Here is a 27,111-nt window from a genome sequence, read left to right as displayed (position 1 = left end):
CAGTTTTGCAATTTCACCAAAAATTTACAGTGGACCTATTGAGTCTTAGCTGATTGGAGAGCTGGCTTCCGCAGCTAGTGGGTCCATGACGATGACTTCTGTTTTGTTTGATCAGTCGTTGTACTTACGTGTCACAGACAACGCATGGAAACAATTACGGTTTGTAGATAAACATTTACAAACTATGTTAAAAAAAAAAATTCACGACATGCAGTACAGGCCAAAAGTTTGGACACAACTTCTAATTCAATGGGTTTGCTTTATTTTCATGACTATTTACATTGTAGATTGTCACTGAAGGCATCAAAACTATGAATGATCACACATGGAGTTATGTATTTAACAAAAAAGGGTGAAATACCTGAAAACATGTTTTATATTCAAGTTTCTTCAAAATAGCCACACTTTGCTCTGATTACTGCTCGCACACGCTTGGCATTCTCTCGATGAGCTTCAAGATGTAGTCACCTGAAATGTTTTTCACTTAACAGGTGTTTATAGTTTTGATGCCTTCAGTGACAATGTAAATAGTCATGAAAATAAAGAACTGGCATTGAAACGAGAAGGTGTGTCCAAAATGGCCATTTTTCCCTCAAAAATGTTGTGGGTGCGGCTTATATACCGGTGCAGTCTATAGTCCGGAAAATACAATATTTTGTTTTCAATGCAGTAGCCATTTTTGGGGTAATGCTGTTTGCTGGATATGAAGCTGACAAAAGCACAGTTATATGCATATTGAGCACTGGGGATAAAAAAAAGTGCAGTTTGAATATAATCTACAGTCTAACTATATTTTCCTACTAAATTCTCATGATTAAACATTGAAAAAAAGCATATTGAGGGAACACTTAGGGTAAACTTACAACTAAAAATGTGTTCCAAAGGTTGAGAAACTTGAATCTTCCAGCCAATACTAAATTCCAATATGCAATAGCCATTTCTAAATCTAGAGGGGAAATTAAGAAAATGGTTTAAATGGACAAAACAATCAAATCAATCTGGCTTTCTTTTCCATTGACACACATTTATTTCTTCTTACCCAAACCTTTCTGCCCAGGATTCTTTGCGAAATTAAATGTAAACTGGTAGAAGTCTTTAAATCTTCCATGGTCTTTTAACTCTTGTTCCATCTTGGGTAGTAGAGCTTTTAGCTTGTCTATACTGTCACACCTGAGGAAACAATAACCAAAAACAAAACCACACCAATAGCAAAAGGTTCACAAACAGCACAACTAATGCATGAAATAAAAACAATTTAAGCTATGTAGCAAAAAGCTTAGATAGTAAGTACAGTTGTCCCTCACTATATCGAGCTTCAAATATTGTGGCTTCCTTACATAGCGGATTTTTTCAAAGCATATTCGACATGTTTTTGACCCAAATTACGTCTTGAAGTACCCATATTGTGACTTTTTTTAACATTTAAAACACTTCATTTTGGTGTATGTAAGCTGTACTGCATCAACAAGCGACATCAGTGTGTAAAGGATATCACCACATGGTCTCAGGAACACTTCAGAAACCCACTGTCAGTAACTACAGTTGGTCACTAACCACATGTTATGGTGGTTCTTTGGTTGAAATTGTGCATAGATATGGTTTTACAGACCATCTTCAAGCTACTTTCTGAATGTTTCTTCAAGATGCGCCATTTTGTGTGCGGTCTTATTTATGTTCCCAAGCCCCCTTCGCCTGATTCTCCGCCCCGTCAGTCAAGTCGTCGTGTTTGCGATTCCAAAAGAAACCGACTGACAGATAAAAGTTAAAACTATGCGCTACTTTTCAATGGAAATGGCAACGGCGGCAGATTTTAGCATAAATGTACGAGCCAATCTGCCCCACAACAAGAGGACAGAGAAAAATAAGGAACTTAGTGACTACAACTAAATAAAAATGGTGGCCTCGCACAAAACTCTTTGGGTAAACCTCTACTATATATGGAGTACAGATGTGCAAATTGATTCTAAAATGTTGGTACCGCCAATGCCAGACCTTTGTGCTCCAATATCGATTCTCAAATCAAAATATTGATGCTTTTGATACTTCAGTTATTTGAGATAATGTGTATAATTAAGAGGAACACAGTGTAAAAAAGTAACTCAACTTGTGAATGAGGCAATGTGTCAATGTTGAATGTTTTTTTTCATGTTAACATCTTCATGTAACTGAATTGTGACTTACTTTTTATTCTAATAGTAGTTCTTAATAATTAATTTATTTGAATGCTTTTAATATATAACTTATTTCTTTTTGTTATGGTTTGCAACACCATTTGTTGTGTACTTTGTATGATTTTGTCCTGTTTTTTCTGTTGTGCTTGGCTATATTGTCATTCATGCCACTACCTCAATATACTTCAGAGTTGAAAAAATATATAATAATAAATAATGCATAACTAATAAACAAGCAATAATAATAATAATAAATAAAATGAAAAATACTATATACTAAATTATATATAATAAATAGTATTAATAATAAATAAAACAACAACTGTATTCTTTATGCTATGTTATTATTTAAGATACATTTGTGCAGACACATTAGGTACATTTGCACAAAGTATTGGTGTCGCCGATAACAGGACCCCTTCAAATGAATTTTTTTTTATATATTAAAGTGAAGTATTTGTCTTATTTTTATATTATGTTAGGGCTAAACAATGGTGGCAAAAATAATTATCACGATTATGGGGGGTGCTGGAGCCTATCTCAGCTGCATTCGGGCGGAAGGTGGGGTGTAAAGGGACAAGCGGCAGAAAATGGATGGATGGATGTTGATTCATATTGTAATCACGGTTAATTACATAATTATTCATTAAAAATGAAATCATAAGTATGTATTGTACCACCAAAATTCAACTTTAAATATAGTTATAGAAAACAACGGATATAAATTAATAACAAATAAACCACAACAAGTGAAATAATAATTCAGTTCAGTTACCGGTACAGTTTATTTCGAACATGCATACGATACAATGTAATGCATCACATATTTCCAGTTCTTTCATTACAGCACTTCCGAAAAGGAGTAGAAAGAAGCTGAGCTGATTTAATCCTACCCCTTTTCATACCATAGCAGTATTATCTCATGTCCTTGTTCTCTGTAAAAGAACAGTTAATACATAAATAATAAATAAATAATATACCATAGCAAGTAAACAAATATTAAATACATAAATAATCTTTATCTAAAAAAAAAAGGGGGGGGATTCAAGATGTTCATCATAATTATTGTTCTGTGTACTTTGTAAACACTTTTAGTTTAACAGTCTGTTTAAACTGGATCACATTAGTAGATTGTTTGATTTCTTTACTTAATCCATTCCATAATTTAATTCCACATACTGATATGCTAACGGTTTTAAGTGTTGTGCGAGCATACAAATGTTTTAAATTAGATTTTCCTCTAAGGTTATATTTCTCCTCTTTTGTTGAGAAGAATTGTTGTACATTCTTGGGTAGCAGGTTATAGTTTGCTTTGTACATAATTTTAGCTGTTTGCAAATGCACCAAATCGTTGAATTTCATTATCTGTGATTTAATAAATAAAGGGTTTGTATGTTCTCTATATCCAACATCATGTATTATTGTAATTGATCTTTTTTGTAACACAGTTAGTGAATGAAGCGCACATTTGTAGTTGTTTCCCCATATTTCCATATTGGTCCAGAACATGTTTTGCTTTATTCATTATTGACGTGTTTCTTGCTACTTTATGTTGAATATTTTTTACATGAGGTTTCCAGTTCATTTTATCATCTATTATTACACACAAAAATGTGTTTTATTTTACCCTTTCAACTTCTACTCTGTCTATTTGTATTTGTGTTTGACTTTCCCTTCTACTGTTACCAAATAGCCTTATTTTAGTGTTACTGAGATTTAAAGATAGTCTGTTTTTGTTAAACTATCTTTTTAATTTTTGTCCGTTTCTTCTGTTATTATTTGTATTAGCGTTTGTGTGTTCTCCCTGAACAAAACGCAGTTGCATCATCTGAAAATAATACTAACTTTAAGTGCTCTGCATCTTCACAAATGTCGTTTATATAAAGATTGAACAATTTTGGTCCAAGTATTGATCCCTGAGGTACGCCACAAAGTATTAATAGCAATAACAATACATTTTAATAATAGCAGTATAAAAACAAACTTGAGTTCTCCTGTTTTAATTGTTTTTAATTCAGTTTTTACCTTTTACACTTATTTTACCACCATAGAGCGTCTGCTTTTTGTGTCAAATAACATTTAATGAAATGATTGATAATTAATCACATTTATTGGTGTAATACATCTTTGGAAAAATGACAGTATTTTAGGTCTATGCATAATATTGTCTTAAATGTATCAATAAGTGATTTAAGTGTATTATGCTTGTGCAAGGTACTTTTTTGAGACCGTTATTTTGTTAGCGTAGTCAGACCGGATGTGGCGCAAGGGGGAAGTGTGCTGGGCTGTTGTTCCCAGCTTGACGAGTAAAGACCCGACTCGATTGAGGCTGTTAAAAAAGAGGGAGTCCCTGAAGTTTGTACATTATTGATGTTCCATCGATGATGTCGTTCACAACAAAGCAGATGAGAGGTGTTGTAGGTGTATGGATGCTCCTTGCTAGCTTTAGCTTTGCAGTTTAGTCGCTGTTTCAAGTGACTGTCACGACATTGTTTCGTTTTGAATGGGGCGGTTGAGTGTGTAGGGCTAAATGAGCGCTACCAGACACATTGTTTTCCCAAACAAATGTTTATTCTCCTCACAATGACAACATTTCACATACCGCATTTTTCGGAGTATAAGTCGCTCCGGAGTATAAGTCGCTCCGGAGTATAAGTCGCACCAGCCAAAAATGCATAATAAAGAAGGAAAAAAACATATATAAGTCACACTGGAGTATAAATCACAATTTTTGGGGAAATGTATTTGATAAAACCCAACACCAAGAATAGACTATTTATAGGCAATTTAAAATTAAAGCTGCAAGCAGCGATGGACGGGACCGACTTTGAGGGCTCATAAAATCCAAACCGAAGCAGTAAGTAAAACTCTTTCATCAACTTTTAATCAGAAGGGTTCAATCTCTCTCCTGTGCTAATTTGAAGCTGACACGACAAACGCGCTCAGAGGAGATAATGTTTAAAAAAAGGTGACTGTTTTACTCAACTTTTGTTTTGAAGGGGGAATTGCAAACTTCCTGTTGATTTTTGCTGGGGGTTGTCAGCGTATGAAATATAGGTCTAAGTGAGACCTACATAGAGGTTTTTGTTTCATGTCTCTATAACATTCCTACTGGGATTTAGAGGTAGTTTTGTCTGTGTTTTCTTCCTAGGGGGCGCTAGAGCGCAGTTTTGAGTTTTGGGGTTTGGTTTTTTGATTAGATCGCAATTTTCGCCAGTCCTGATGTGTGTGTCCAATTTAGTGAGTTTTGAAGCATGTTAAGGGGGTCAAATTACAGCTCAAAGAGGCGGCGGTACAATATTAAAACGCTAGAAATACAATAGGGTACTCTGTCCCAAAGGGACATCGGTCCCTAATAAATAAAGAATAGTGAACAACAGGCTGAATAAGCGTGCGTTATATGACGCATAAATAACCAACTGAGAACGTGCCGGGTATTTTAACGTAACATATTATGGTAAGAGTCATTCAAATAACTATAACATATAGAACATGCTATACGTTTACCAAACAATCTGTCACTCCTAATCGCTAAATCCCATGAAATCTTATACGTCTAGTCTCTCATGGGAATGAACTAAATAAAATTACTTGATATTTTACGGTAATGTGTTAATAATTTCACACATAAGTCGCTCCTGAGTATAAGTCGCACCCCCGGCCAAACTATGAAAAAAACTGTGACTTATAGTCCGAAAAATACGGTACATTTATTTTAATTTCCCTGATATTATTTTGTGTATATCAGTAGATTCAGTGTTATTCGCCAATTATGTGAACCCGGAAACTATATGCCTTATTTTTTTGTTGAGTTTAGTAAATTATTGACTAGGCATACTAGCTAGCACTGTGTCAAATAAAAAGTACCAACCATTGTGACATCCAAAACTTCTTGTAGACATGCTCTTTTTTCACTCATTCGCACTTCATCTGTTTCACCATCACAAGTCTTTTTTTTTTTCCGCAGACAATTTGATTAATTGTCCAACCATAAACTGTACCTCTGCCTACATGTTCAATATCGAAGTGCAACTTTGTTGGTCAAGACTTTATTCACCCATTGTATTTATTGTTTTGGCTGTGTATATTTGGGGGTCCCCACTCACTCCTTAACCTATTGTATTGCTTTTGGTTGTGATTTTTATTCAAGTGCAAAATTTTGCTAACAGACAAAGTATATTTTATGTTATTGTTTGTTGTATTTAACTTGGAGATTTAAAAGTTTTCCTTTCAAACAATGTTAAAATATACAATAAATACAAGTTTATTGCATTTGAAAGGGTTTACATGCATTATTATGATGTACTATCTTTGCATCAATGGTTAATTGGGCTCATAAAAAGAATGGCAATAATAACGTTTATCTGAAACAATTTGTAGGTCAATATATTGTCAAGCAAATTTGCCCCAGGCCTATTTCCACGTTGTGGCCGTGTTGTAGTGGCCGGGTGACGGCCATAGCAATGACTCTTAGAGGATCCTTCGAGCTACCGGTGAGTACAGTATTCTAAAGTAGAACACATTCAGGGAAACTATTTTGGTTGAAACAAGTGTAAAGGGGACTTTATGGCTGTTATTTCATATTTGGGGGCTATAATAATTTAAAAGAAAAAAACACATATTTATAAGGTAGGCCTGGGTGATATGGCCTAAAAATAAATTTCGATTTATGATATTTTTCCATACATATTAAATAAAACAATAGATACAAATGACAGAGATCATTCAAAACAAGTTTAGCTTTTCTTTGATCAAAAACTGATAGTTTAAAATAATAATACATACACAATATACATACTAAAAATATTGTTTTTTTATAAAGAACTGATGTGCACTTTGTATAAAATCATTTCCAAATAACTAAAGAAAGTGCTTTCTATGGGAGGCAATACTTCTGTCTTGAACGATTAGGGTTGGGTATCGAGTATCGATTGGAACCGGGACTAACTTTCCGATTCTCCCGGAATCGTTCAAAAGTTTAAATTTCGATTCCTAGTTTCGATACCCAGTCCGCCGACCGGAAAAAAAGAATAAGTCCGCCGACCGGAAGAAGAAGCCACTAAACACCAACGAAGAAGCGCCCACCGCCTGAAGTGTTAGCAAAGCCGAGCCCATGTAGCCGAGCGAGTCAGTCAAGCATGGATAGCGGGCGTCGGCGGTCGAAGTGTGGCTTTATTTTACTAAAAAAAATGAAATATCGGCGAAATGTAACACGTGCGACAGGACTGTTTCGTGCTTAAGAGGGTGCACGTCGAACATGATGAAGCACCTCCGAGTACAAATAAATGCGTGTCCCGTCTTCGACGCGCTGCGCCGACCGTCCTCCTGTGCCTCTTCCTCTGGCTTCGACGCCCAGCCTGGCACCTTGGTGACTGCATTGCAGTCCGAATCCGGTAAGTAAAACAATATATATGCAATAAATAATGTGGTTTGCGCCAACGTCGAGGCAGCTAACAAATTAGCCCGCATATTTTTTCATAGACAATTTACAACCTGCTAGCCAGGCTCCGCGATGTGCTCAGCATACTCCGTTCACCGTAGCGGCAATGGGGAAGATGTCGGTGCCACAGACGGAAGAGTGCCACAGAAAGGTCACTGCACACATAGTCAAAAGACTGCATCCCTTTTCAGAGGTGGAATCTCCAAAATTTAGGTTAGTTAAGCAATAACGTTAGAGCTAAGCTAATTGATACTGGGCTAAACAGTAACAGCAACATTAAATGTTTGTTTATGTTTGCAGGGATATGGTGAAAACTCTCAACCCAAAATACATACCACCTTCCAGGGACTACCTGTCAAACACATTGATCCCGGCATGGTACAAGAAGAATCGGAATCGAGAATCGTCAGGAATCGGAACCGGAATCGTTCGAATTCAAACGATACCCAACCCTAATAACGATTGATCGCTATATGGATATTCCTAAAGTTCAAGTACCGTATTTTTCGGACTATAAGTCGCAGTTTTTTTCATAGTTTGGCCAGGGGTGCGACTTATACTCAGGAGCGACTTCTGTGTGAAATTATTAACACATTACCGTAAAATATCAAATAATATTATTTAGCTCATTCACGTAAGAGACTAGACGTATAAGATTTCATGGGATTTAGTGATTAGGAGTGACAGATTGTTTGGTAAACGTATAGCATGTTCTATATGTTATAGTTATTTGAATGACTCTTACCATAATATGTTACGTTAACATACCAGGCACGTTCTCAGTTGGTTATTTATGCCTCATATAATGTACACGTATTCAGCCTGTTGTTCACTATTCTTTATTTATTTTAAATTGCCTTTCAAATGTCTATTCTTGGTGTTGGCTTTTATCAAATAAATTTCCCCCAAAAATGCGACTTATACTCCAGTGCGACTTATATATGTTTTTTCCTTCTTTATTATGCATTTTCGGCCGGTGCGACTTATACTCCGGAGCGACTTATACTCCGAAAAATACGGTATATTACTTTCGATCAAAGATTGTTTTTAAGGGAATCGATCGATTTTATCAATACTACAAAAAAACAAAACATTGGGTTTAAGAAGGGCATACTTTATATGATGTTTAGCACTTTTGATGATAAGAACGTTAATCATGAAAATAAACTCCAACATTGAGATAAAAACTAAAATTTTCTGTCTTAAATAAAATATAAATGTGAAAATGAATAATAAAAGTCCAACATTGGCGACGTGCAGAGCGACCGCTTTAGTGATCGTTCTCCATTGTGCGTCGTCTTTCTGAGCATACATGGTACATTGTGTAAACAAATCCACAACAGTAAACTTTGCTTGGTTCGTTGTTGCGCTGTTGTTTGACTCGTAATTAGTTGCATTTCCCCCATTTGGCTGGATGTTTCTGTTTCATATGCTGCAATAAGTTAGTTGTGCTGCTGCCTTATTTCCGACAAACTTTGAAGCGTGCAGTCACTTGTTCTACGCCTGTTGCCACAAATCCAAACCACTGACAGCACTAATCTTTTCTTTGGAGCAAACGTCTTGCCTTTGTTTGCGTTAGCATTAGCTATGTGTGTGAATCTCCGCTAAGGAAACGATGAGCAGGGCAACAAAACTTGAATTTATTGATAGAATCAATTTATCGCCCAGGCCTAATAGAAAGTCGTTAACAGTTTTTCATGCCCTAATTCTGAAAATATTCAATTCACAATAATAATCCCACTTCGCGGTAATTCATTTATCACGGTCCAGTTAAATGCGATAAACGAGGGACAACTGCAATTGTGAAATAATCTTCTTAAGATAAGTTCAAAAAAACTTTAACGGCTCATTAAACAAATGTACAGTCTTACCCCTGTTCTGCCATGCCGTCCATGAACTCCTGTTTAGAGAACTCGCATTGCGTTGCAGCCCTGAACTTCCAGGCTATAAGAAGAACACTTATACTGGCTGGGTCCAAACCAAGATCATCACAGAACTGTTGAACCCCGTCGATGCCGATCTTGTTGTCATCGTGAGGATCTAAGGGTAAAGATGTGAAATGGCATTAATCAAAGAATCATTACATCATTATACCAAGTAGTTATGCAAGTCTGTAAAATGATTGAAAGGAATATGAATTTAAAATAACAGTACTAGTATTGTTCTTTTCATACCTCTATATCTGCTGTACAGATGATCGAGCTTCTTCCTGTCTAGGGCTGGATTTTGGAAAAACTTGTCAGTAGCTACATCTAGTTTCCAGTCGTGTTGTGACAGACAAGACAGTGCAGTCTTCTCATTGGATTGTGTGAAAATCATGAACTGACGAATTTTATCCTTCTGTGAGGACTTCAACTTGTTCTGCGAAAAGACAAAACAACACACTATCTGAGAAATGCTGACATCGGCTGTCAAACATAAGTATCCAAAAACGCACCCCAGTGTCCAGGACTAAGCTGTGAAGCACACTGCAAGCCTGACCTAATAACATACTGTAGACCAGTGGTTCTTAACCTGGGTTCGATCGAACCCTAGGGGTTCGGTGAGTCGGCTTCAGGGGTTCGGCGGAGCCTCCGTCGCGGAGGTCAAGACACACTCATTGTGTAAATAAAAACTTCTCCCTATCGGCGTATTATGGATACCCTCAAACAATGTTCCGTCTAATTTTGAGCAAACGCAACAATTCCTTGAGCATTCAGTGGAGCACATGTGAGCACACCTGTCCCAAACCTGACTAAATAACAAATTAAATGTTTTATTATTATAATCAACTAACAGCTGTCATTTCCATGAGATTATTTTCTAATATAAATGTTTTGGCCCACTTACAATGACGATAACAAAAAATATTGTTTTTCATGAGCTGTGTACTAGAAGTGTATGTCTGGGTGGAAAACGAAGAAAAGGAACAGACTTTGCTGTGAAAATAAATAAATAACTTTTATTTTATCATTTATCATTTAAAATGACATGAGAGTGGCACTTGCTAAGGTGAAGCCACACATATCTGAAGTGGTCTCTCAAAGGCAGGGGTCCCCAAACTTTTTGACTCTGGGGCCGCATTGGGTTAAAACAATTTGGCCGGGGGCCGGGCTGTGTGTGTATGTATATATATATATATATATATATATATATATATATATATATATATATATATATATATATATATATATATATATATATATATATATATATATATATATATATATATATATATATATATATATATATATATATATATATATATATATATATATATATATATATATATTTATATATATATATATATATATATATATATATATATATATATATATATATATATATTAGATAAATATATATATGTATATATATATATATATACATATTAGGGCTGCAACAACTAATCGATTAAATCGATTAAAATCGATTATTAAAATAGTTGCTGATTAATTTAGTCATCGATTCGTTGGATCTATGCTATGTGCAGAGTTTTTTTTTATTTTTGTTTTATTAAAAATGTTTTTTTTTATTTTTTTAAAATAAACCTTTATTTATAAACTGCAACATTTACAAACAGCTGAGAAACAATAATCAAAATAAGTATGGTGCCAGTATGCTGATTTTTTTCAATAAAATACTGGATAGGATAGAAATGTAGTCTGTCTCTTTTATCCGATTATTAATCGATTAATCGAAGTAATAATCGACAGATTAATCGATTATCAAATTAATCGTTAGTTGCAGCCCTAATGTATATATATATATATATATATATATATATATATATATATATATATATATATATATATATATATATATATATATATATATATATATTAGATATATATAGTGCACTTTCCGCGCACGCGATGTAACGTTATCGATGAGAAAATGCATTTTTAGACAATATGATTTGCATGAGCTGCTAGGAGACACCGTGAGTAGCAAGCGGTACAAAGTGGATAAGAAAAGACAGAAAAAAATAATTTTTATTTTTGTATTATTTTTTTTTATACTTGGGACTTCCCGAGGGCCTGATTTTGGACGCTGGCGGGCCGCATTCGGCCCGCGGGCCGTAGTTTGGGGACCCCTGCTCAAAGGCAACAGCAGAAGTCACACTGAGTTGCAGGTGTGTAATTTGTTGTGAGTTCATGCACTGTGTTGAACAAGGTGATGTTCATGCACAGTTCAGTACTGTAACGTATTATTTTCGGGTCTCCCTATGTCTAGCATTAAAAGATTACAGTTGGTACAAAATGCGGCTGCAAGGCTTTTGACAAAAACAAGAAAGTTTGATCATATTACGCCTATACTGGCTCACCTGCACTGGCTTCCTGTGCACTTAAGATGCGACTTTAAGGTTTTACTACTTACGTATAAAATACTACACGGTTTAGCTCCAGCCTATCTCGCCGATTGTATTGTACCATATGTCCCGACAAGAAATCTGGGTTCAAAGAACTCCGGCTTATTAGTGATTCCCAGAGCCAAAAAAAAGTCTGCGGGCTATAGAGCGTTTTCGATTCGGGCTCCAGTACTCTGGAATGCCCTCCCGGTAACAGTTAGAGATGCTACCTCAGTAGAAGCATTTAAGCCCCATCTTAAAACTCATTTGTATAATCTAGCCTTTAAATAGACCCCCCTTTTTTTAGACCAGTTGATCTGCCGTTTCTTTTATTCTCTCCTCTTCTCCCCTGTCCCTTGCGAGGGGGAGTTGCATAGGTCCGGTGGCCATGGATGAAGTGCTGGCTGTCCAGAGTCGGGACCCCGGGTGGACCACTAGCCTGTGCATCGGTTGGGGACATCTCTGCGCTGCTGACCCGTCTCCGCTCGGGATGGTTTCCTGTTGGCCCCGCTGTGGACTGGACTCCCGCTGATGTGTTGGATCCACTGTGGACTGGACTTTCACAATGTTATGTCAGACCCACTCGACATCCATTGCTTTCGGTCTCCCCTAGAGGGGGGGGGTTACCCACATATGCGGTCCTCTCCAAGGTTTCTCATAGTCATTCACCGACGTCCCACTGGGGTGAGTTTTTCCTTGCCCGTATGTGGGCTCTGTACCGAGGATGTCGTTGTGGCTTGTACAGCCCTTTGAGACACTTGTGATTTAGGGCTATATAAATAAACATTGATTGATTGATTGATTCATTTTGTGCACTAGTAAAAAAACATGACTTTGCCTTGAATTTGAATTTTTTTTTTTTTTTTTTCCACTAAAGAAGGGTTTGGTGAATGCGCATACGAAACTGGTGGAGTTCGGTACCTCCAACATGGTTAAGAACCACTGCTGTAGACTCATAAATAGGGGTATAACGATTGATCGCTATATGGATAGATCGATTCACATTCCTAAATTTCAAGTATATTACTTTCGATCAAAGATTGTTTTTAAAGGCCTACTGAAATGACATTTTTTAATTTAAACGGGGATAGCAGATCCATTCTATGTGTCATACTTGATCATTTTGCGATATTGCCATATTTTTGCTGATAGGATTTAGTATAGAACAACGACGATAAAGTTCGCAACTTTTGGTCTCTGATAAAAAAAAGCCTTGCCCCTACCGGAAGTAGCGTGACGTCACAGGAGGAAGGGCTGCTCACATTTTCCCATTGTTTTCAATGCAGCGAGAGAGATTCGGACCGAGAAAGCGACGATTACCCCATTAATTCGAGCGAGGATGAACGATTCGTGGATGAGGAACATGAGAGTGAAGGACTAGCGTGCAGTGCAGGATGTATCTTTTTTCGCTCTGACTGTAACTTAGGTACAAGGCTTTATTGGATTCCACACTCTCTCCTTTTTCTATTGTGGATCACGGATTTGTATTTTAAACCACCTCGGATACTATATCCTCTTGAAAATGAGTCGAGAACGTGAAATGGACATTCACAGTGACTTTTATCTCCACAACAATACATCGGTGAAGCTCTTTAGCTACGGAGCTAACGTGATAGCATCGGGCTTAAATGCAGATAGAAACAAAATAAATAAACCCCTGACTGGAAGGATAGACAGAAAATCAACAATACTATTAAACCATGGACATGTAAATACACGGTTAATGCTTTCCAGGCTGGCGAAGCTTAACAATGCTTTTGCTAATGACGCCATTGAAGCTAATTTAGCAACGGGACCTCACAGAGCTATGCCAAAAACATTAGCTATCCACCTACGCCAGCCAGCCCTCATCTGCTCATCAACACTCGTGCTCACCTGCGTTCCAGCGATCGACGGAGCGACGAAAGACTTCACCCGATCATAGATGCGGTCGGCGGCCCGGAGACGGAGGAAGTCAAGGTGAGGTCGGCGGCTAGCGCGTCTGCTATCCATCTCAAAGTCCTCCTGGTTGTGTTGCTGTAGTCCGCCGCTAATACACCGATCCCACCTACAACTTTCTTCTTTGCAGTCTTCATTGTTCATTAAACAAATTGCAAAAGATTCACCAACACAGATGTCCAGAATACTGTGGAATTTTGAGATGAAAACAGAGCTTTTTGTATTGGATTCAATGGGGCCGAATACTTCCGTTTCAACGATTGACGTCACACGCATACGTCATCATATATAGACGTTTTCAACCGGAAGTTTAGCGGGAAATTTAAAATTGCACTTTATAAGTTAACCCGGCCGTATTGGCATGAGTTGCAATGTTAAGATTTCATCATTTATATATAAACCATCAGACTGTGTGGTCGGTAGTAGTGGGTTTCAGTAGGCCTTTAAGGGAATCGATCGATTTTATCAATACAACAAAAAAAAAACATTGGGTTTAAGAAGGGCAGACTTTATATGAAGTTTAGCACTTTTGATGATAAGAACGTTAAGTCTGTTTGCACGTCTGTGGCTTCATCAAAACAAAAATGGCGGATAACAACTGAAAACGCTTCAAGACAATATCTTAATAATAACAACACAATAAAATTTAGCTACAGCAAGATTGCAAAAGCCACGACAAAGAAACTTTTTTTTTGTAAGGGGCGCCGGAAGTTGGCAGACCCGCCTGATCTGTCTCCCTGTAATGTTTGTCTGCTCTTGAAGGGGATTGCGCTGAAAATCTTAATTTCCCCTCAGGGATTATTAAAGTATTTCTGATTCTGAAACGACATAGCACAATAATATAAAGCCACACAACACAACTTTGAGCTACAAACGACGCAACCGACAGAACGGGATTGACAGCGGAGCAAGTTAAGGCAACGCACCGACTTCCGGAACACAACATGCTACTGGCAGCCATGGAAAAGTCATTTCGTCAGAAATAAATAAAGGTGTACAGCTCCACTAATGGACATTGGAGTGTTACTTTCAAAGGCAAAATTAAAGTATTTCTAGAAACATAATTTTATATGGGACTTTATTGTATAGTACATGTTCCAAAAAGAAAAAAAGCATAAAACACCACCAGAATTAGAGATATTACAAGTCAAAGTGATGAAGCTTAGTGTTACGCTCATGACTTGGTGTAACTAAACATTACCCTATAAGATGAAGGCAATTGCCTTTTATTGATATTTGAAATGTATTCAATGTTTATAAATGAATATTTAAATATACTAAATGTAAAAAAAGTTAATAAATATTCAAAATAAGATCATCAAATGAAATCTAGTTTGGTTACGCCATCATGAGCGCAACACAAGGTTGTAAAAGTTTCAACTACAATTCTAAATAAGATGTCAAAAGCAAACTGAAATCAAATACACACAGCTTAAAGATTGATCAATACCTATTTAAATTGAGTAATACATAAATATGATGATTTATCAAAATATAAAATAAATATACCTGAACAGATGGATACACCAAAAAGTAACGCTATGAATCATGTTTTTCCAAGTTTTTGGGGCATTTTTATGCTATTTCCAAGAATCTCCTTTTTATTATCGTTGATTTTAAATGGTCAAACTAATGCATATTATATATGCATGCCTAGTTAACAAAACAAAAGTCATATTTATTTTGATTGTTACATTTTGAAGTACATTTGTGCAGGTGGGTGCGAATGTACCCATTACCAGAGCTGTACACAAATAGAAGAGATGGATGAAGAGAGCTATGGAAATTAGGAATCCAGGGGCCAACACCATCAACAGGGATGACACTGTCCTTTATCGACAACGCCCGGACGGAGAACAGATACTGTACGGCGAACTTTATTTAGCAGGTAAATCTACAATTAAAATGTTGGTTACCGTACTTTTATTGAAAGTTGCTTGAATGTTGAAAATGTGAGCAGAAAATGTTTACTCTCGTTAATTCAACCTACTGTTGGTTGCACTTTATTCAAATAAGATGTGAATGCAGTGGCCATTAATTTGTGTTTACTTGCTTGTATGTATCCATAATTTCTTAGTACCAAATTCCTTTACAAGGAAAACCATGAAAATAGGAAACTTCACCTGCAGTGTCCAGTATCCACTATTTATTTCAGTCATACATGTTAAGGACTATGTTAAGGTAACGTGCGGAGTCCCCCAGGGTTCGGTTCTTGGCCCTGCACTCTTTAGAAAGTACATGCTGCCGCTAGGCGACATCATACGCAAATACGGTGTTAGCTTTCACTGTTATGCTGATGACACCCAACTCTACATGCCCCTAAAGCTGACCAAAACGTCGGATTGTAGTCAGCTGGAGGCGTGTCTTAATGAAATTAAACAATGGATGTCCGCTAACTTTTTGCAAATCAACGCTAAGAAAACGGAAATGCTGATTATCGGTCCTGCTAGACACGACATCTATTTAATAATACCACCTTAACGTTTGACAACCAAATAATTACGCAAGGCGACTCGGTAAAGAATCTGGGTACTATCTTCGACCCAGCGCTCTCCTTTGAGTCACACATTAAGAGTGTTACTAAAACGGCCTTCTTTCATCTCCGTAATATCGCTAAAATGTGTTCCATTTTGTCCACTAGCGACGCTGAGATCATTATTCACGCGTTCGTTACGTCTCGATTACTGTAACGTATTATTTTCGGGTCTCCCTATGTCTAGCATTAAAAGATTACAGATGGTACAAAATGCGGCTGCTAGACTTTTGACAAGAACAAGAAAGTTTGATCATATAATGCCTATACTGTATATACCTTTATATACATATATAAATATATATACACCTATACTGGCTCACCTGCACTGGCTTCCTGTGCACTTAACATGTGACTTCAAGGTTTTACTACTTACGTATAAAATACTACACGGTCTAGCTCCAGCCTATCTTGCTGATTGTATTGTACCATATGTCCCGGCAAGAAATCTGCGTTCACAGAACTCCGGCTTTTTTCCCAAAGCCCCAAAAAAGTCTGCGGGCTATAGAGCGTTTTCTATTCGGGCTCCAGTACTCTGGAATGCCCTCCCGGTAACAGTTAGAGATGCTACCTCAGTAGAAACATTTAAGTCCCATCTTAAAACTCATTTGTATACTCTAGCCCAGGGGTGGGCAAATAATTTTTACCGGGGGCCGCATGAGCAACCCGAGCACTGCTGGAGGGCCACATCGACAATATTTCAATTACATTTTGCTCAATATTATTTTTGATATATACCGTAAGATAAATAATAATCATAATAATCATAATAATAATAATTAATAATACTTTCATTTAACCTAACTTAACTTTATACCAAAAGCACTGCTTTGGAAATCATTTGTACCCCTTTCAGAGATCACATTTAGTTCCCCTTATACATCCTCATGTTGCACAATGAAATGTAAGCATAGGATGAAGTGTGCATTCCTGTAACTTTCTCTAGTAACAGCATTCCATGATTAATATAAATAAATTAACATTAATAATAAATGACAGTAAAATAAGCACACGTATGACTGAGGAGTCATAGTGTAACTTTGTGTGGTGTTTGAGTTGTCCGACTTTTTGTGTGGCCATAAACGCACCAGTGGTTTAGTGGTATGCATGTTGGTGACAGATGACAAGTTGGTTTTGGCCTGGTTTGTACGGCAGAAAATGACTCGTTTTTCGAGATAGAAGTGTTTTACTCATGTTTTTGGTGTGGTTATGGCCGAATAAAAACAGTTTTGCTCAATAAAGTGATCGATATAATTCCTGGCCTCGAAGCATCTCAATACACGTTACAATAATTGAACGGTGTTGACGAACACCGTTAGGGCCGCTTGTTGTCACTCAGAGTTGCATTGCAAAATTACACATAATAAATATGTTTATTTTGTTTAGAATTCAGATGGGATTTGATTTGGTGCGCGGCATATATTTGCTGTGCGCAGAGGACGCTTGAGCAGTGCGCAATTGCGCAGGCGCGCACCTTAGAGGGAACGTTGCTTGGCAGTCCATGTCTTGTTGAAAACACGCCATTCGTCATCAACTTTTCCCTTTTTAGCGTCTCGGGTGTAAACCGTGCATCACTTGTCGCTGTGCACCTTCATTCACAGGTTACACCCGGACATACGCCCATAAATAACACTTTTCAAAATAAAAGCAGCACAGTTGTATTGCACGCACGACATAGATGTTTTTTCAACTTTATTTTGTAATTTGTGATTGCAGCTGTTCACATTCACTCACAATCACGCACGCGCATACGTCCACACGGAAGTAATACAAATAACGCTTTTCAAAACAAAAGCAGCACCGTTGTATTGCACACTCGAGATAGATACTTCTTTAAATTTATTTTGTAATTTATGATTGGCCTCACGCGGGCCGGACAGGGACGTACAAAGGGCCGGATGTGGCCCGCGGGCCGCAAAATGCCCAGGTCTGCTTTAAATAGACCCCCATTTTAGACTAGTTGATCTGCGGTTTATTTTCTTTCTCCTCTGCCCCCCTCTCCCTTGTGGAGGGGGAGACAAACAGGTCCGGTGGCCATGGATGAAGTGCTGACTGTCCAGAGTCGGAACCCGGGGTGGACCGCTAGCCTGTGTATCAGTTGGGGACATCTCTGCGCTGCTGACCCGTCTCCGCTCGGGATGGTTTCTTGCTGGCCCCACTATGGACTGGACTCTCGCTGTTATGTTAGATCCACTATGGACTGGACTCTCACTATTATGTTAGATCCACTATGGACTGGACTCTCACTATTATGTTAGATCCACTATGGACTGGACTTTCACTGATATGTTGGATCCACTATGGACTGGACTTTCACAATATTATGTCAGACCCACTATGGACTGGACTCTCACTATTATGTTAGATCCACTATGGACTGGACTTTCACTGATATGTTGGATCCACTATGGACTGGACTTTCACAATATTATGTCAGACCCACTATGGACTGGACTCTCACTATTATGTTAGATCCACTATGGACTGGACTTTCACTGATATTTTGGATCCACTATGGACTGGACTTTCACAATATGATGTCAGACCCACTATGGACTGGGCTCTCACTATTATGTTAGATCCACTATGGACTGGACTCTCTCTATTATGTTAGATCCACTATGGACTGGACTCTCACTATTATGTTAGATCTACTATGGACTGTAATCTCTCACTATTATGTTAGATCCACTATGGACTGGACTCTCACTATTATGTTAGATCTACTATGGACTGGACTTTCACAATATTATGTCAGACCGACTATGGACTGGACTCTCACTATTATGTTAGATCCACTGTGGACTGGACTCTCACTATTATGTTAGATCCACTATGGACTGGACTCTCACAATATAATGTTAGATCCACTATGGACTGGACTCTCCCTATTATGTTAGATCCACTATGGACTGGACTCTCACTATTATGTTAGATCTACTATGGACTGTACTCTCTCACTATTATGTTAGATCCACTATGGACTGGACTCTCACTATTATGTTAGATCTACTATGGACTGGACTTTCACAATATTATGTCAGACCCACTATGGACTGGACTCTCACTATTATGTTAGATCCACTATGGACTGGACTCTCACTATTATGTTAGATCCACTATGGACTGGACTCTCACTATTATGTTAGATCCACTATGGACTGGACCAGGGGTGGGCAATTAATTTTTACCGGGGGCCGCATGAGCTACCCGAGCACTGCTGGAGGGCCACATCGACAATATTTCAATTAAATTTTGCTCAATATTATTTTTGATATATACCGTAAGATAAATAATAATAATAATAATAATAATAGTAATACTTCAACATAGTGTGTGTAACAGCATTCCATGACTAATATATATAAATTAACATTAATAATAAATGACAGTAAAATAAGCACACGTATGACTGAGGAGTCATAGTGTAACTTTGTGTGGTGTTTGAGTTGTCCGACTTTTTGTGTGGCCTTAAACGCACCAGTGGTTTAGTGCTATGCGTGTTGGTGACAGATGACAAGTTGGTTTTGGCCTGGTTTGTACGGCAGAAAATGACTAGTTTTTCGAGATAGAATTGTTTTACTCATGTTTTTGGTGTGGTTATGTCCGAATATAAACAGTTTTGTTCAATAAAGTGATCGATATAATTCCTGTCCTCGAAGCATCTCGATAGACGTTACAATAATTGAACGGTGTTCAATTGAACGGTGTTGACGAACACCATTAGGGCCGCTTGTTGTCACTGTCACTCAAAGTTGCATTGCAAAATTCCATAGAATAAATATGTTTATTTTGTTTAGAATTCAGATGGGATTTGATTTGGTGCGCGGCATATATACTTGCTGCGCGCAGCGGACGCTTGAGCAGTGCGCAATTGCGCAGGCACGCACCTTAGGTGAGGGGACGTTGCTTTGCAGTTCATGTGTTGTTGAAAACACGGCATTCCTCATCAACTTTTCTCTTTTTGGCGTCTCGGGTGTAAACCGTGCATCACTTGTCGCTGCATGTGCACCTTCACTCGCAGGTTACACACGGACACACGCCCATAAATAATACTTTTCAAAATAAAAGCAGCACAGTTGTATTGCGCGCGCAGGACATAGATGTTTTTTCAACTTTATTTTGTAATTGCAGTTGTTCACATTCACTCACAATCACGCATACGTCCACACGGAAGTAATACAAATAACGATTTTCAAAACAAAAGCAGCACCGTTGTATTGCACACTCGACATAGATACTTTTTTAAATTTATTTTGTAATTTATAATTGGCCTCACGCGGGCCGGACAGGGACGCACAAAGGGCCGGATGCGGCCCACGGGCCGCAGAATGCCCAGGTCTGGACTGGACTTTCACAATATTTTGTCAGACCCACTATGGACTGGACTCTCACTATTATGTTAGATCCACTATGGACTGGACTCTCACTATTATGTTAAAACCACTATGGACTGGACTCTCACAATATTATGTTAGATCCACTATGGACTGGACTGTCACTATTATGTTAGATCCACTATGGACTGGATTCTCACTGGTATGTTGGATCCACTATGGACTGGACTTTCACAATATTATGTCATACCCACTCGACATCCTTTGCTTTCGGTCTCCCCTACAGAGGGGGGTTACCCACATATGCGGTCCTCTCCAAGGTTTCTCACAGTCATTCACATCGACGTCCCACTTGGGTGAGTTTTTCTTGCCCTAATGAGGGCTCTGTACCGAGGATGTCGTTGTGGCTTGTGCAGACCTTTGAGACACTTGTGATTTGGGGCTATATAAATAAACATTGATTGATTGATTGATTGATGTTGAATTTTGATGGCATAAAGTTACTGAATTGACCGTTTCAGATTGTACCATTCTGAAAAAAATATTATCGTCCCTGAATCGTATCAGCAACCAAAATTTCTGAATCGAATCGTCGTTAAAAACGAATCGTTACACCCCCTGACCTAACAACATAGAACCTTAAGTTAGCACCAACAACACTACAGTAGGGAGACTATTTAGGCACTAGAAGACTGTTGACAGCTGTGCCAAACTGACGATCATTTTACACCTTACGAGTCGACAATATTACGATGTTGTATCATCGCGATGATGAGTTGTTATCAAACCTTGCAGCTCTGCTAGCTAAATGGACGAGTTGGCCTCATTACCTTCAGCTAGTTAGCGCATGCTAACATGCAGAGGTACGTTTGTTTACGACTCATAAGAGCTGTTTTAAGTTCATTAAGACGCTTTGTTGACTACACCGATCATGTTATCGCAATGTGTTGTGTTAACAACGAACAAAGCGTAATATTTCTTACCATGTTTGTCTCTGCCCGTCTCCCTTTCCTCCCATCAAGCTGGCTAACGCGTGTAAAGTTGTTGCAGAAACAAAAGGTGTTCCGGTTGAAACTATGCTTTTCACAATAAAATACACAGCCACGTTTTAGTCGTTGGTAAATCCCAAACAACGCACCAAATACGGTTTTTTCATTCTTTGAAGAATATAGCAGTTAATATTGTACGCACATACTAAAGTTTTTTTGCTATAAAAAGTAAAGGTACCAACAATGGGTTGCAATGATGCTTTTATAATGAAACACTTTGCCGGAAGTGACCAAATCATTGTTGTGAATGATCAGTTCCAATAAGTACGAGTGTCCGCACGTCTCTCTGAATGTTTAGACACGTACTGGAGAGGTTACAGGTCAAGTGGAAGTCGTACCGACACCGGTTTGTGCCTTGGATTGCACTTAACATTTCTAAAAATGAGAAAACCCTCCGACACGTGAAAAAGCGCTCTGAGGACAAGTTGGTCCCGGACGAAGAGGTGTCAGGAAGCCTGCTGCGGCTCTTCAGAGTCCTCTACAGTCATGGGGCTCATCGTCAAGTGGACCTGCAGGCGGTCAAAGGTCATTTTCACGTACAGGTGACAAGTGGCAACGAACTTAGTGCACACGATGCCATGTTCCGCTCACTTGGCTTCTGTATTGAGCGGAAGCGGAGTACACTGCCTGATGCAGGCTGCGGGGTGTTCGTCTCAAGAGGGGTGGTACCCAAAGGAGCTACAGTTGCCATGTACCCTGGCACCATCTACCAACCCTACGAGCCTATTCTTCTGCAGTCCATCAGAAACCCGTTTGTGTTTCGATGTCTCGATGGTGTCTTGGTTGACGGGAACGACAAAGCCGTCTCCAAAATGGTGTACAAGTCCTGCAGTGCCAGGGACCGAATGGGCCCTTTCGTGATGAGTGACACCAGCTGGCTCACGGTCAGCCCAGATAACCCGCTCGCAGTGGGCCAGTATGTGAACAACTGCTCCAACGAGTGGCCTGCCAACGTGTGTTACCAGGAGTACGATGTCCCCGACACGTTTCCCATTGAGCTTCGCCGATATCTTCCCAATGTCAACTATGGCCCTCACTCACAGGGACCTCTTCGGTGCGTGGTGCTCGTATCGCTCCGTGACATTACAGCAGGCGATGAGCTCTTTTCCAACTACTACACAATTGTACACTAGTCCAGTGTTTTTCAACCTTTTTTGAGCCAAGGCACATTTTTTCCAGAGGCACACCACCAGCAGAAATCATAAACTCAGTTGACAGTTAAAAGTCATTGTCGCAATTGTTGGATATGACTTTAAATCAGTGGTTCTTAACCTTGTTGGAGGTACCGAACCCCACCAGTTTCATATGCACATTTACCGAACCCTTCTTTAGTGAAAAATAAAATGTTGTTTTTTTTCAAATTCAAGACAAAGTTATATGTTTTTTGTAACACTTTAGTATGGGGATCATATTCTAAGTAACAAAGACTTAAAGGCCAACTGAAATGAAATTTTCTTATTTAAACGGACATAGCAGATCCATTCTATGTGTCATACTTGATCATTTTGTGATATTGCCATATTTTTGCTGAAAGGATTTAGTAGAGAACAACGACGATAAAGTTCGCAACTTTTGATCGCTGATAAAAAAAAGCCTTGCCTGTACCGGAAGTAGCGTGACGTCACAGGAGGAAGGGCTGCTCACATTTTCCCATTGTTTTCAATGCAGCGAGAGAGATTCGGACCGAGAAAGCGACGATTACCCCATTAATTTGAGCGAGGATGAAAGATTCGTGGATGAGGAACGTGAGAGTGAAGGACTAGAGTGCAGTGCAGGACGTATCTTTTTTCGCTCTGACCGTAACTTAGGTACAAGGGTTAATTGGATTCCACACTGTCTCCTTTTTCTATTGTGGATCACGGATTTGTATTTTAAACGACCTCGGATACTATATCCTCTTGAAAATGAGAGTCGAGAACGCAAAATGGACATTCACAGTGACTTTTATCTCCATGACAATACATCGGTGAAGCTCTTTAGCTACGGAGCTAACGTGATAGCATCGGGCTTAAATGCAGATAGAAACAAAACAAATAAACCCCTGACTGGAAGGATAGACAGAAAATCAACAATACTATTAAACCATGGACATGTGACTACACGGTTAATGCTTTCCAGGCTGGCGAAGCTTAACAATGCTGTTGTTAACGACGCCATTGAAGCTAGCTTAGCAACGGGACCTCACAGAGCTATGCCAAAAACATTAGCTATCCACTTACGCCAGCCAGCCCTCATCTGCTCATCAACACCCGTGCTCACCTGCGTTCCAGCGATCGACGGAGCGACGAAAGACTTCACCCGATCATAGATGCGGTCGGCGGCCCGGAGACAGAGGAAGTCAAGGTGAGGTCGCCGGCTAGCGCGTCTGCTATCCATCTCAAAGTCCTCCTGGTTGTGTTGCTGTAGTCCGCCACTAATACACCGATCCCACCTACAACTTTCTTCTTTGCAGTCTTCATTGTTCATTAAACAAATTGCAAAAGATTCACCAACACAGATGTCCAGAATACTGTGGAATTTTGAGATGAATACAGAGCTTTTTGTATTGGATTCAATGGGGCCGAATACTTCCGTTTCAACGATTGACGTCACGCGCATACGTCATCTTACATAGACGTTTTCAACCGGAAGTTTAGCGGGAAATTTAAAATTGCACTTTATAAGTTAACCCGGCCGTATTGGTATGTGTTGCAATGTTAAGATTTCATCATTGATATATAAACTATCAGACTGCGTGGTCGGTAGTAGTGGGTTTCAGTAGGCCTTTAGTATTGAATCAAAATCAATGTTATTATGAATTATTGACCTATCCAATGTTCCCATTACTTCACATCAAATATTGCACTTTGAAAACTATTTTTGGTGGAAAATTTAGCATATTTTGTGTTTGCCATTAAAAACATAGTTTTGTTTGACAAAAAAGGGCGGAAAACAAACAAACAAAAAAACTACATAAAAAAAACTAAAACATTTTGAAATGAGGAATAGATCTGAAGTTCATGTAGACTCCAGAGATTTAAGCGTTAAATATAAAATGTATGTATGCCCTGGCACACCATTATCATCATTTCATGACCCAAGCAAAACACTTTTTATACTGAAATAAATACACCTACAACTTATTAAATAAAAACATAGAAAAAATTACCAGCAGCGGTAAAGTTTAGATCCATGAAGGAAAGAAAAAAGTGAATGAATGTTTATAACTGAATACATTTACATATGTATACACATTTGTTTTCTTTTGTATTATTTTTTTAAATGAATTAATTAACGTTTATGACAACCTTTTTCCAAAACACAATATAGAATGTGAGATATAACAAGATAATGCATACATTTGTCATTTGTTTTCAAAACGCTTTCAAAAAAGTGGGACCCCAAAAATGTACTGTGGGACCCCATTTTTATGACTTGATGGGGTCCCTGGGACCCCATTTTGAAAATTCCTAGCACCAACACTGCTGTCAACAGAGGAGAAAAAATGCTTTATTTAAATAAATATATTACTTATAAAGCAAGTTTGAGTATCATTGGCAAATGTTCACATAGTCCCGGCCTTGGCGTGCATATATGTGTCCTCTTTTTGCAATTTCAGAATATGGTCAGCCTATTTATGTGGGCTTGAAAAGAGAGTGTGCTGTCCAGGATGACACCCAGACTCCTAACTTGGGAGGAGGGTGAGACGGAGGAATGGCAGAGAGTAACGGACAAGCTGTTGGTTTTGGCTAGAATGAGGTTTGTACCTACAAGTAAGATAACATTGTAAACAGAGTGTCTCTTAATAAAAGTCCTGGCCCTGATGGTTTACTCTTTGAATTATGTCAAACATTTTGTGCGTCTTCAACAAAGCTTTAGATTTAGGCTAACTGGCAGAAACAATGAAACAAGGTACCATCACTCTTGTACCTAAACCTAAGATATTCTCTAGTAAAAACTGGAGGTCCATTACTTTGCTGAACTCAGATTACAAAATTCTAACTTCTTTATATGCTAGAAGACCAAAACCTTCTTTGGAAGAAATCCTTTCATGAAAGGTGGTCACATATCCGACAATGTTTAGTGCTGGATATGATGGACTACTCTGCGATGAGGTGGCGACTTGTCCAGTGTGTACCCCGCCTTCCGCCCGATTGTAGCTGAGAGAGGCCACGAAGGGAATAAGAGGTAGAAAATGGATAGATGGATGGATGGATGATGGACTACTCACATCTTTTATTCTTTCTTTTACATTTCTATAAAGCTTTCGACTCTGTAGAACATAAGTTCATAAATAAAGCCAAGACGTATTTGGGGTTGGTGTCAAGTTTAGAAAAATGGTCCAAACTATTTATAATGGTATTAACAGCAGTGTCGCTCTTTGGGAAGGTTCCTCTCAAAGATTTGAACTTAAACGAGGTATCAGATATGGTTGTCCAATTTCTCCTCTTTGTTTTTAATTACAGCTGATATGTTGAACTTCTACATGGTCAACTGCATTCACGCAGAAGGAATCAGTGTTGGAGAACAAACTGTATTAATTCTTAGCCAACTAGCAGACAATACTTGCATCTTTCTCCAAAATGACCAGCAGGTCCCAGTCTTCTTCCAGGGTTTGCAGGACTTTTAACATGCTTCTGGTTTGGTGATTCATAGGAGGAAGAAGTGTGAAATAATGTTTAAAAGTTGTCCACCAAAAGTTGTTGCATTCTGGGGGAAAAACTAAAGAAGTACAGGTGGAAATAATTCCTACATTTTTGTAAGTCATATTTAGCCAAATTCGTACTAGATGTTCCTCCAGAATGCACATTTTGTCATACTGAAAAACAATCAGCCATTTGTTTTTTCATTGTCCCTTCTCCCAATTGTTTTGCACTGAAGTGTCATTTATGCTTTACTACTTTCCACACAATTGTTGAGCTAAAAAAAGAAATGGTTTTCTTTTTAGATTGTAATTTTAATCAAAAGGTGGGGAATGCAATAAAAGTGTTATGTCTTTTAGGTACATTTCACATTCCTAAATCCAGAGTGTTATCATGCAAACCAAATATAACAACTAAAAACATGTACAAGTGACTAGAAATAAAGGAAAATAAAAATGCCATCTTAACCTCCCACCTTCTAAAAACAATTGTAAAAACCATCACCATCAGAGAAAATATAAATGTAGTTTCATTTTGTTTGCTATCAATGTTTTCTAGCTAGCAACGTTAGCTATGGTTATGGTGTTAGTTTATTCCCAGCATTTGTTGCCACTATCTTAATAATTCCACTGTAGGCCCTCTTTGACTTCCTGTTGGATTTGTTTCTGCAACTGCCTTCTGGACATTGGATTTA

The 27,111-nt window shown here is 38.3% G+C and overlaps 2 protein-coding genes across 2 annotated transcripts in view; one reads left to right on the top strand and one right to left on the bottom strand.

The window, feature by feature from the left end:
• The window catches only part of LOC133664693 (DCN1-like protein 1), a 38,202-nt gene extending 16,362 nt beyond the window's left edge, over positions 1–21,840 (bottom strand). The window contains exons 1-5 of the mRNA XM_062069531.1: positions 21,730–21,840; positions 9,786–9,972; positions 9,483–9,651; positions 1,040–1,170; positions 864–946 (exon numbers count right to left, since the gene is read on the bottom strand). Of these exons, the coding sequence (XP_061925515.1) occupies positions 864–946; positions 1,040–1,170; positions 9,483–9,651; positions 9,786–9,972; positions 21,730–21,732 (573 nt within the window). The 5' untranslated portion in view covers positions 21,733–21,840. The remainder of the gene's footprint in view (positions 1–863; positions 947–1,039; positions 1,171–9,482; positions 9,652–9,785; positions 9,973–21,729) is intronic.
• A 179-nt stretch (positions 21,841–22,019) lies between these two features.
• On the top strand, positions 22,020–23,160 carry LOC133664692 (SET domain-containing protein 9-like). The gene has a single exon (XM_062069530.1). It carries the CDS (start codon positions 22,086–22,088, stop codon positions 22,926–22,928), a length of 843 nt encoding a protein of 280 aa, XP_061925514.1. The 5' UTR covers positions 22,020–22,085; the 3' UTR covers positions 22,929–23,160.
• The last annotated feature ends 3,951 nt before the right edge of the window (positions 23,161–27,111 follow it).

The sequence above is a fragment of the Entelurus aequoreus genome, linkage group LG14, assembly GCF_033978785.1.
Source record: "Entelurus aequoreus isolate RoL-2023_Sb linkage group LG14, RoL_Eaeq_v1.1, whole genome shotgun sequence".
NCBI lineage: Eukaryota > Metazoa > Chordata > Actinopteri > Syngnathiformes > Syngnathidae > Entelurus > Entelurus aequoreus.
The sequence above is the reverse complement of the archived record's forward strand: the minus strand, read 5'-3'. Positions and strand labels throughout refer to the sequence as shown.

What these genes read in the sequence shown, in the direction of transcription:
- LOC133664692 (XM_062069530.1), top strand. Translation starts at nt 22,086, where the DNA reads ATGTTTAGACACGTACTGGAGAGGTTACAGGTCAAGTGGAAGTCGTAC.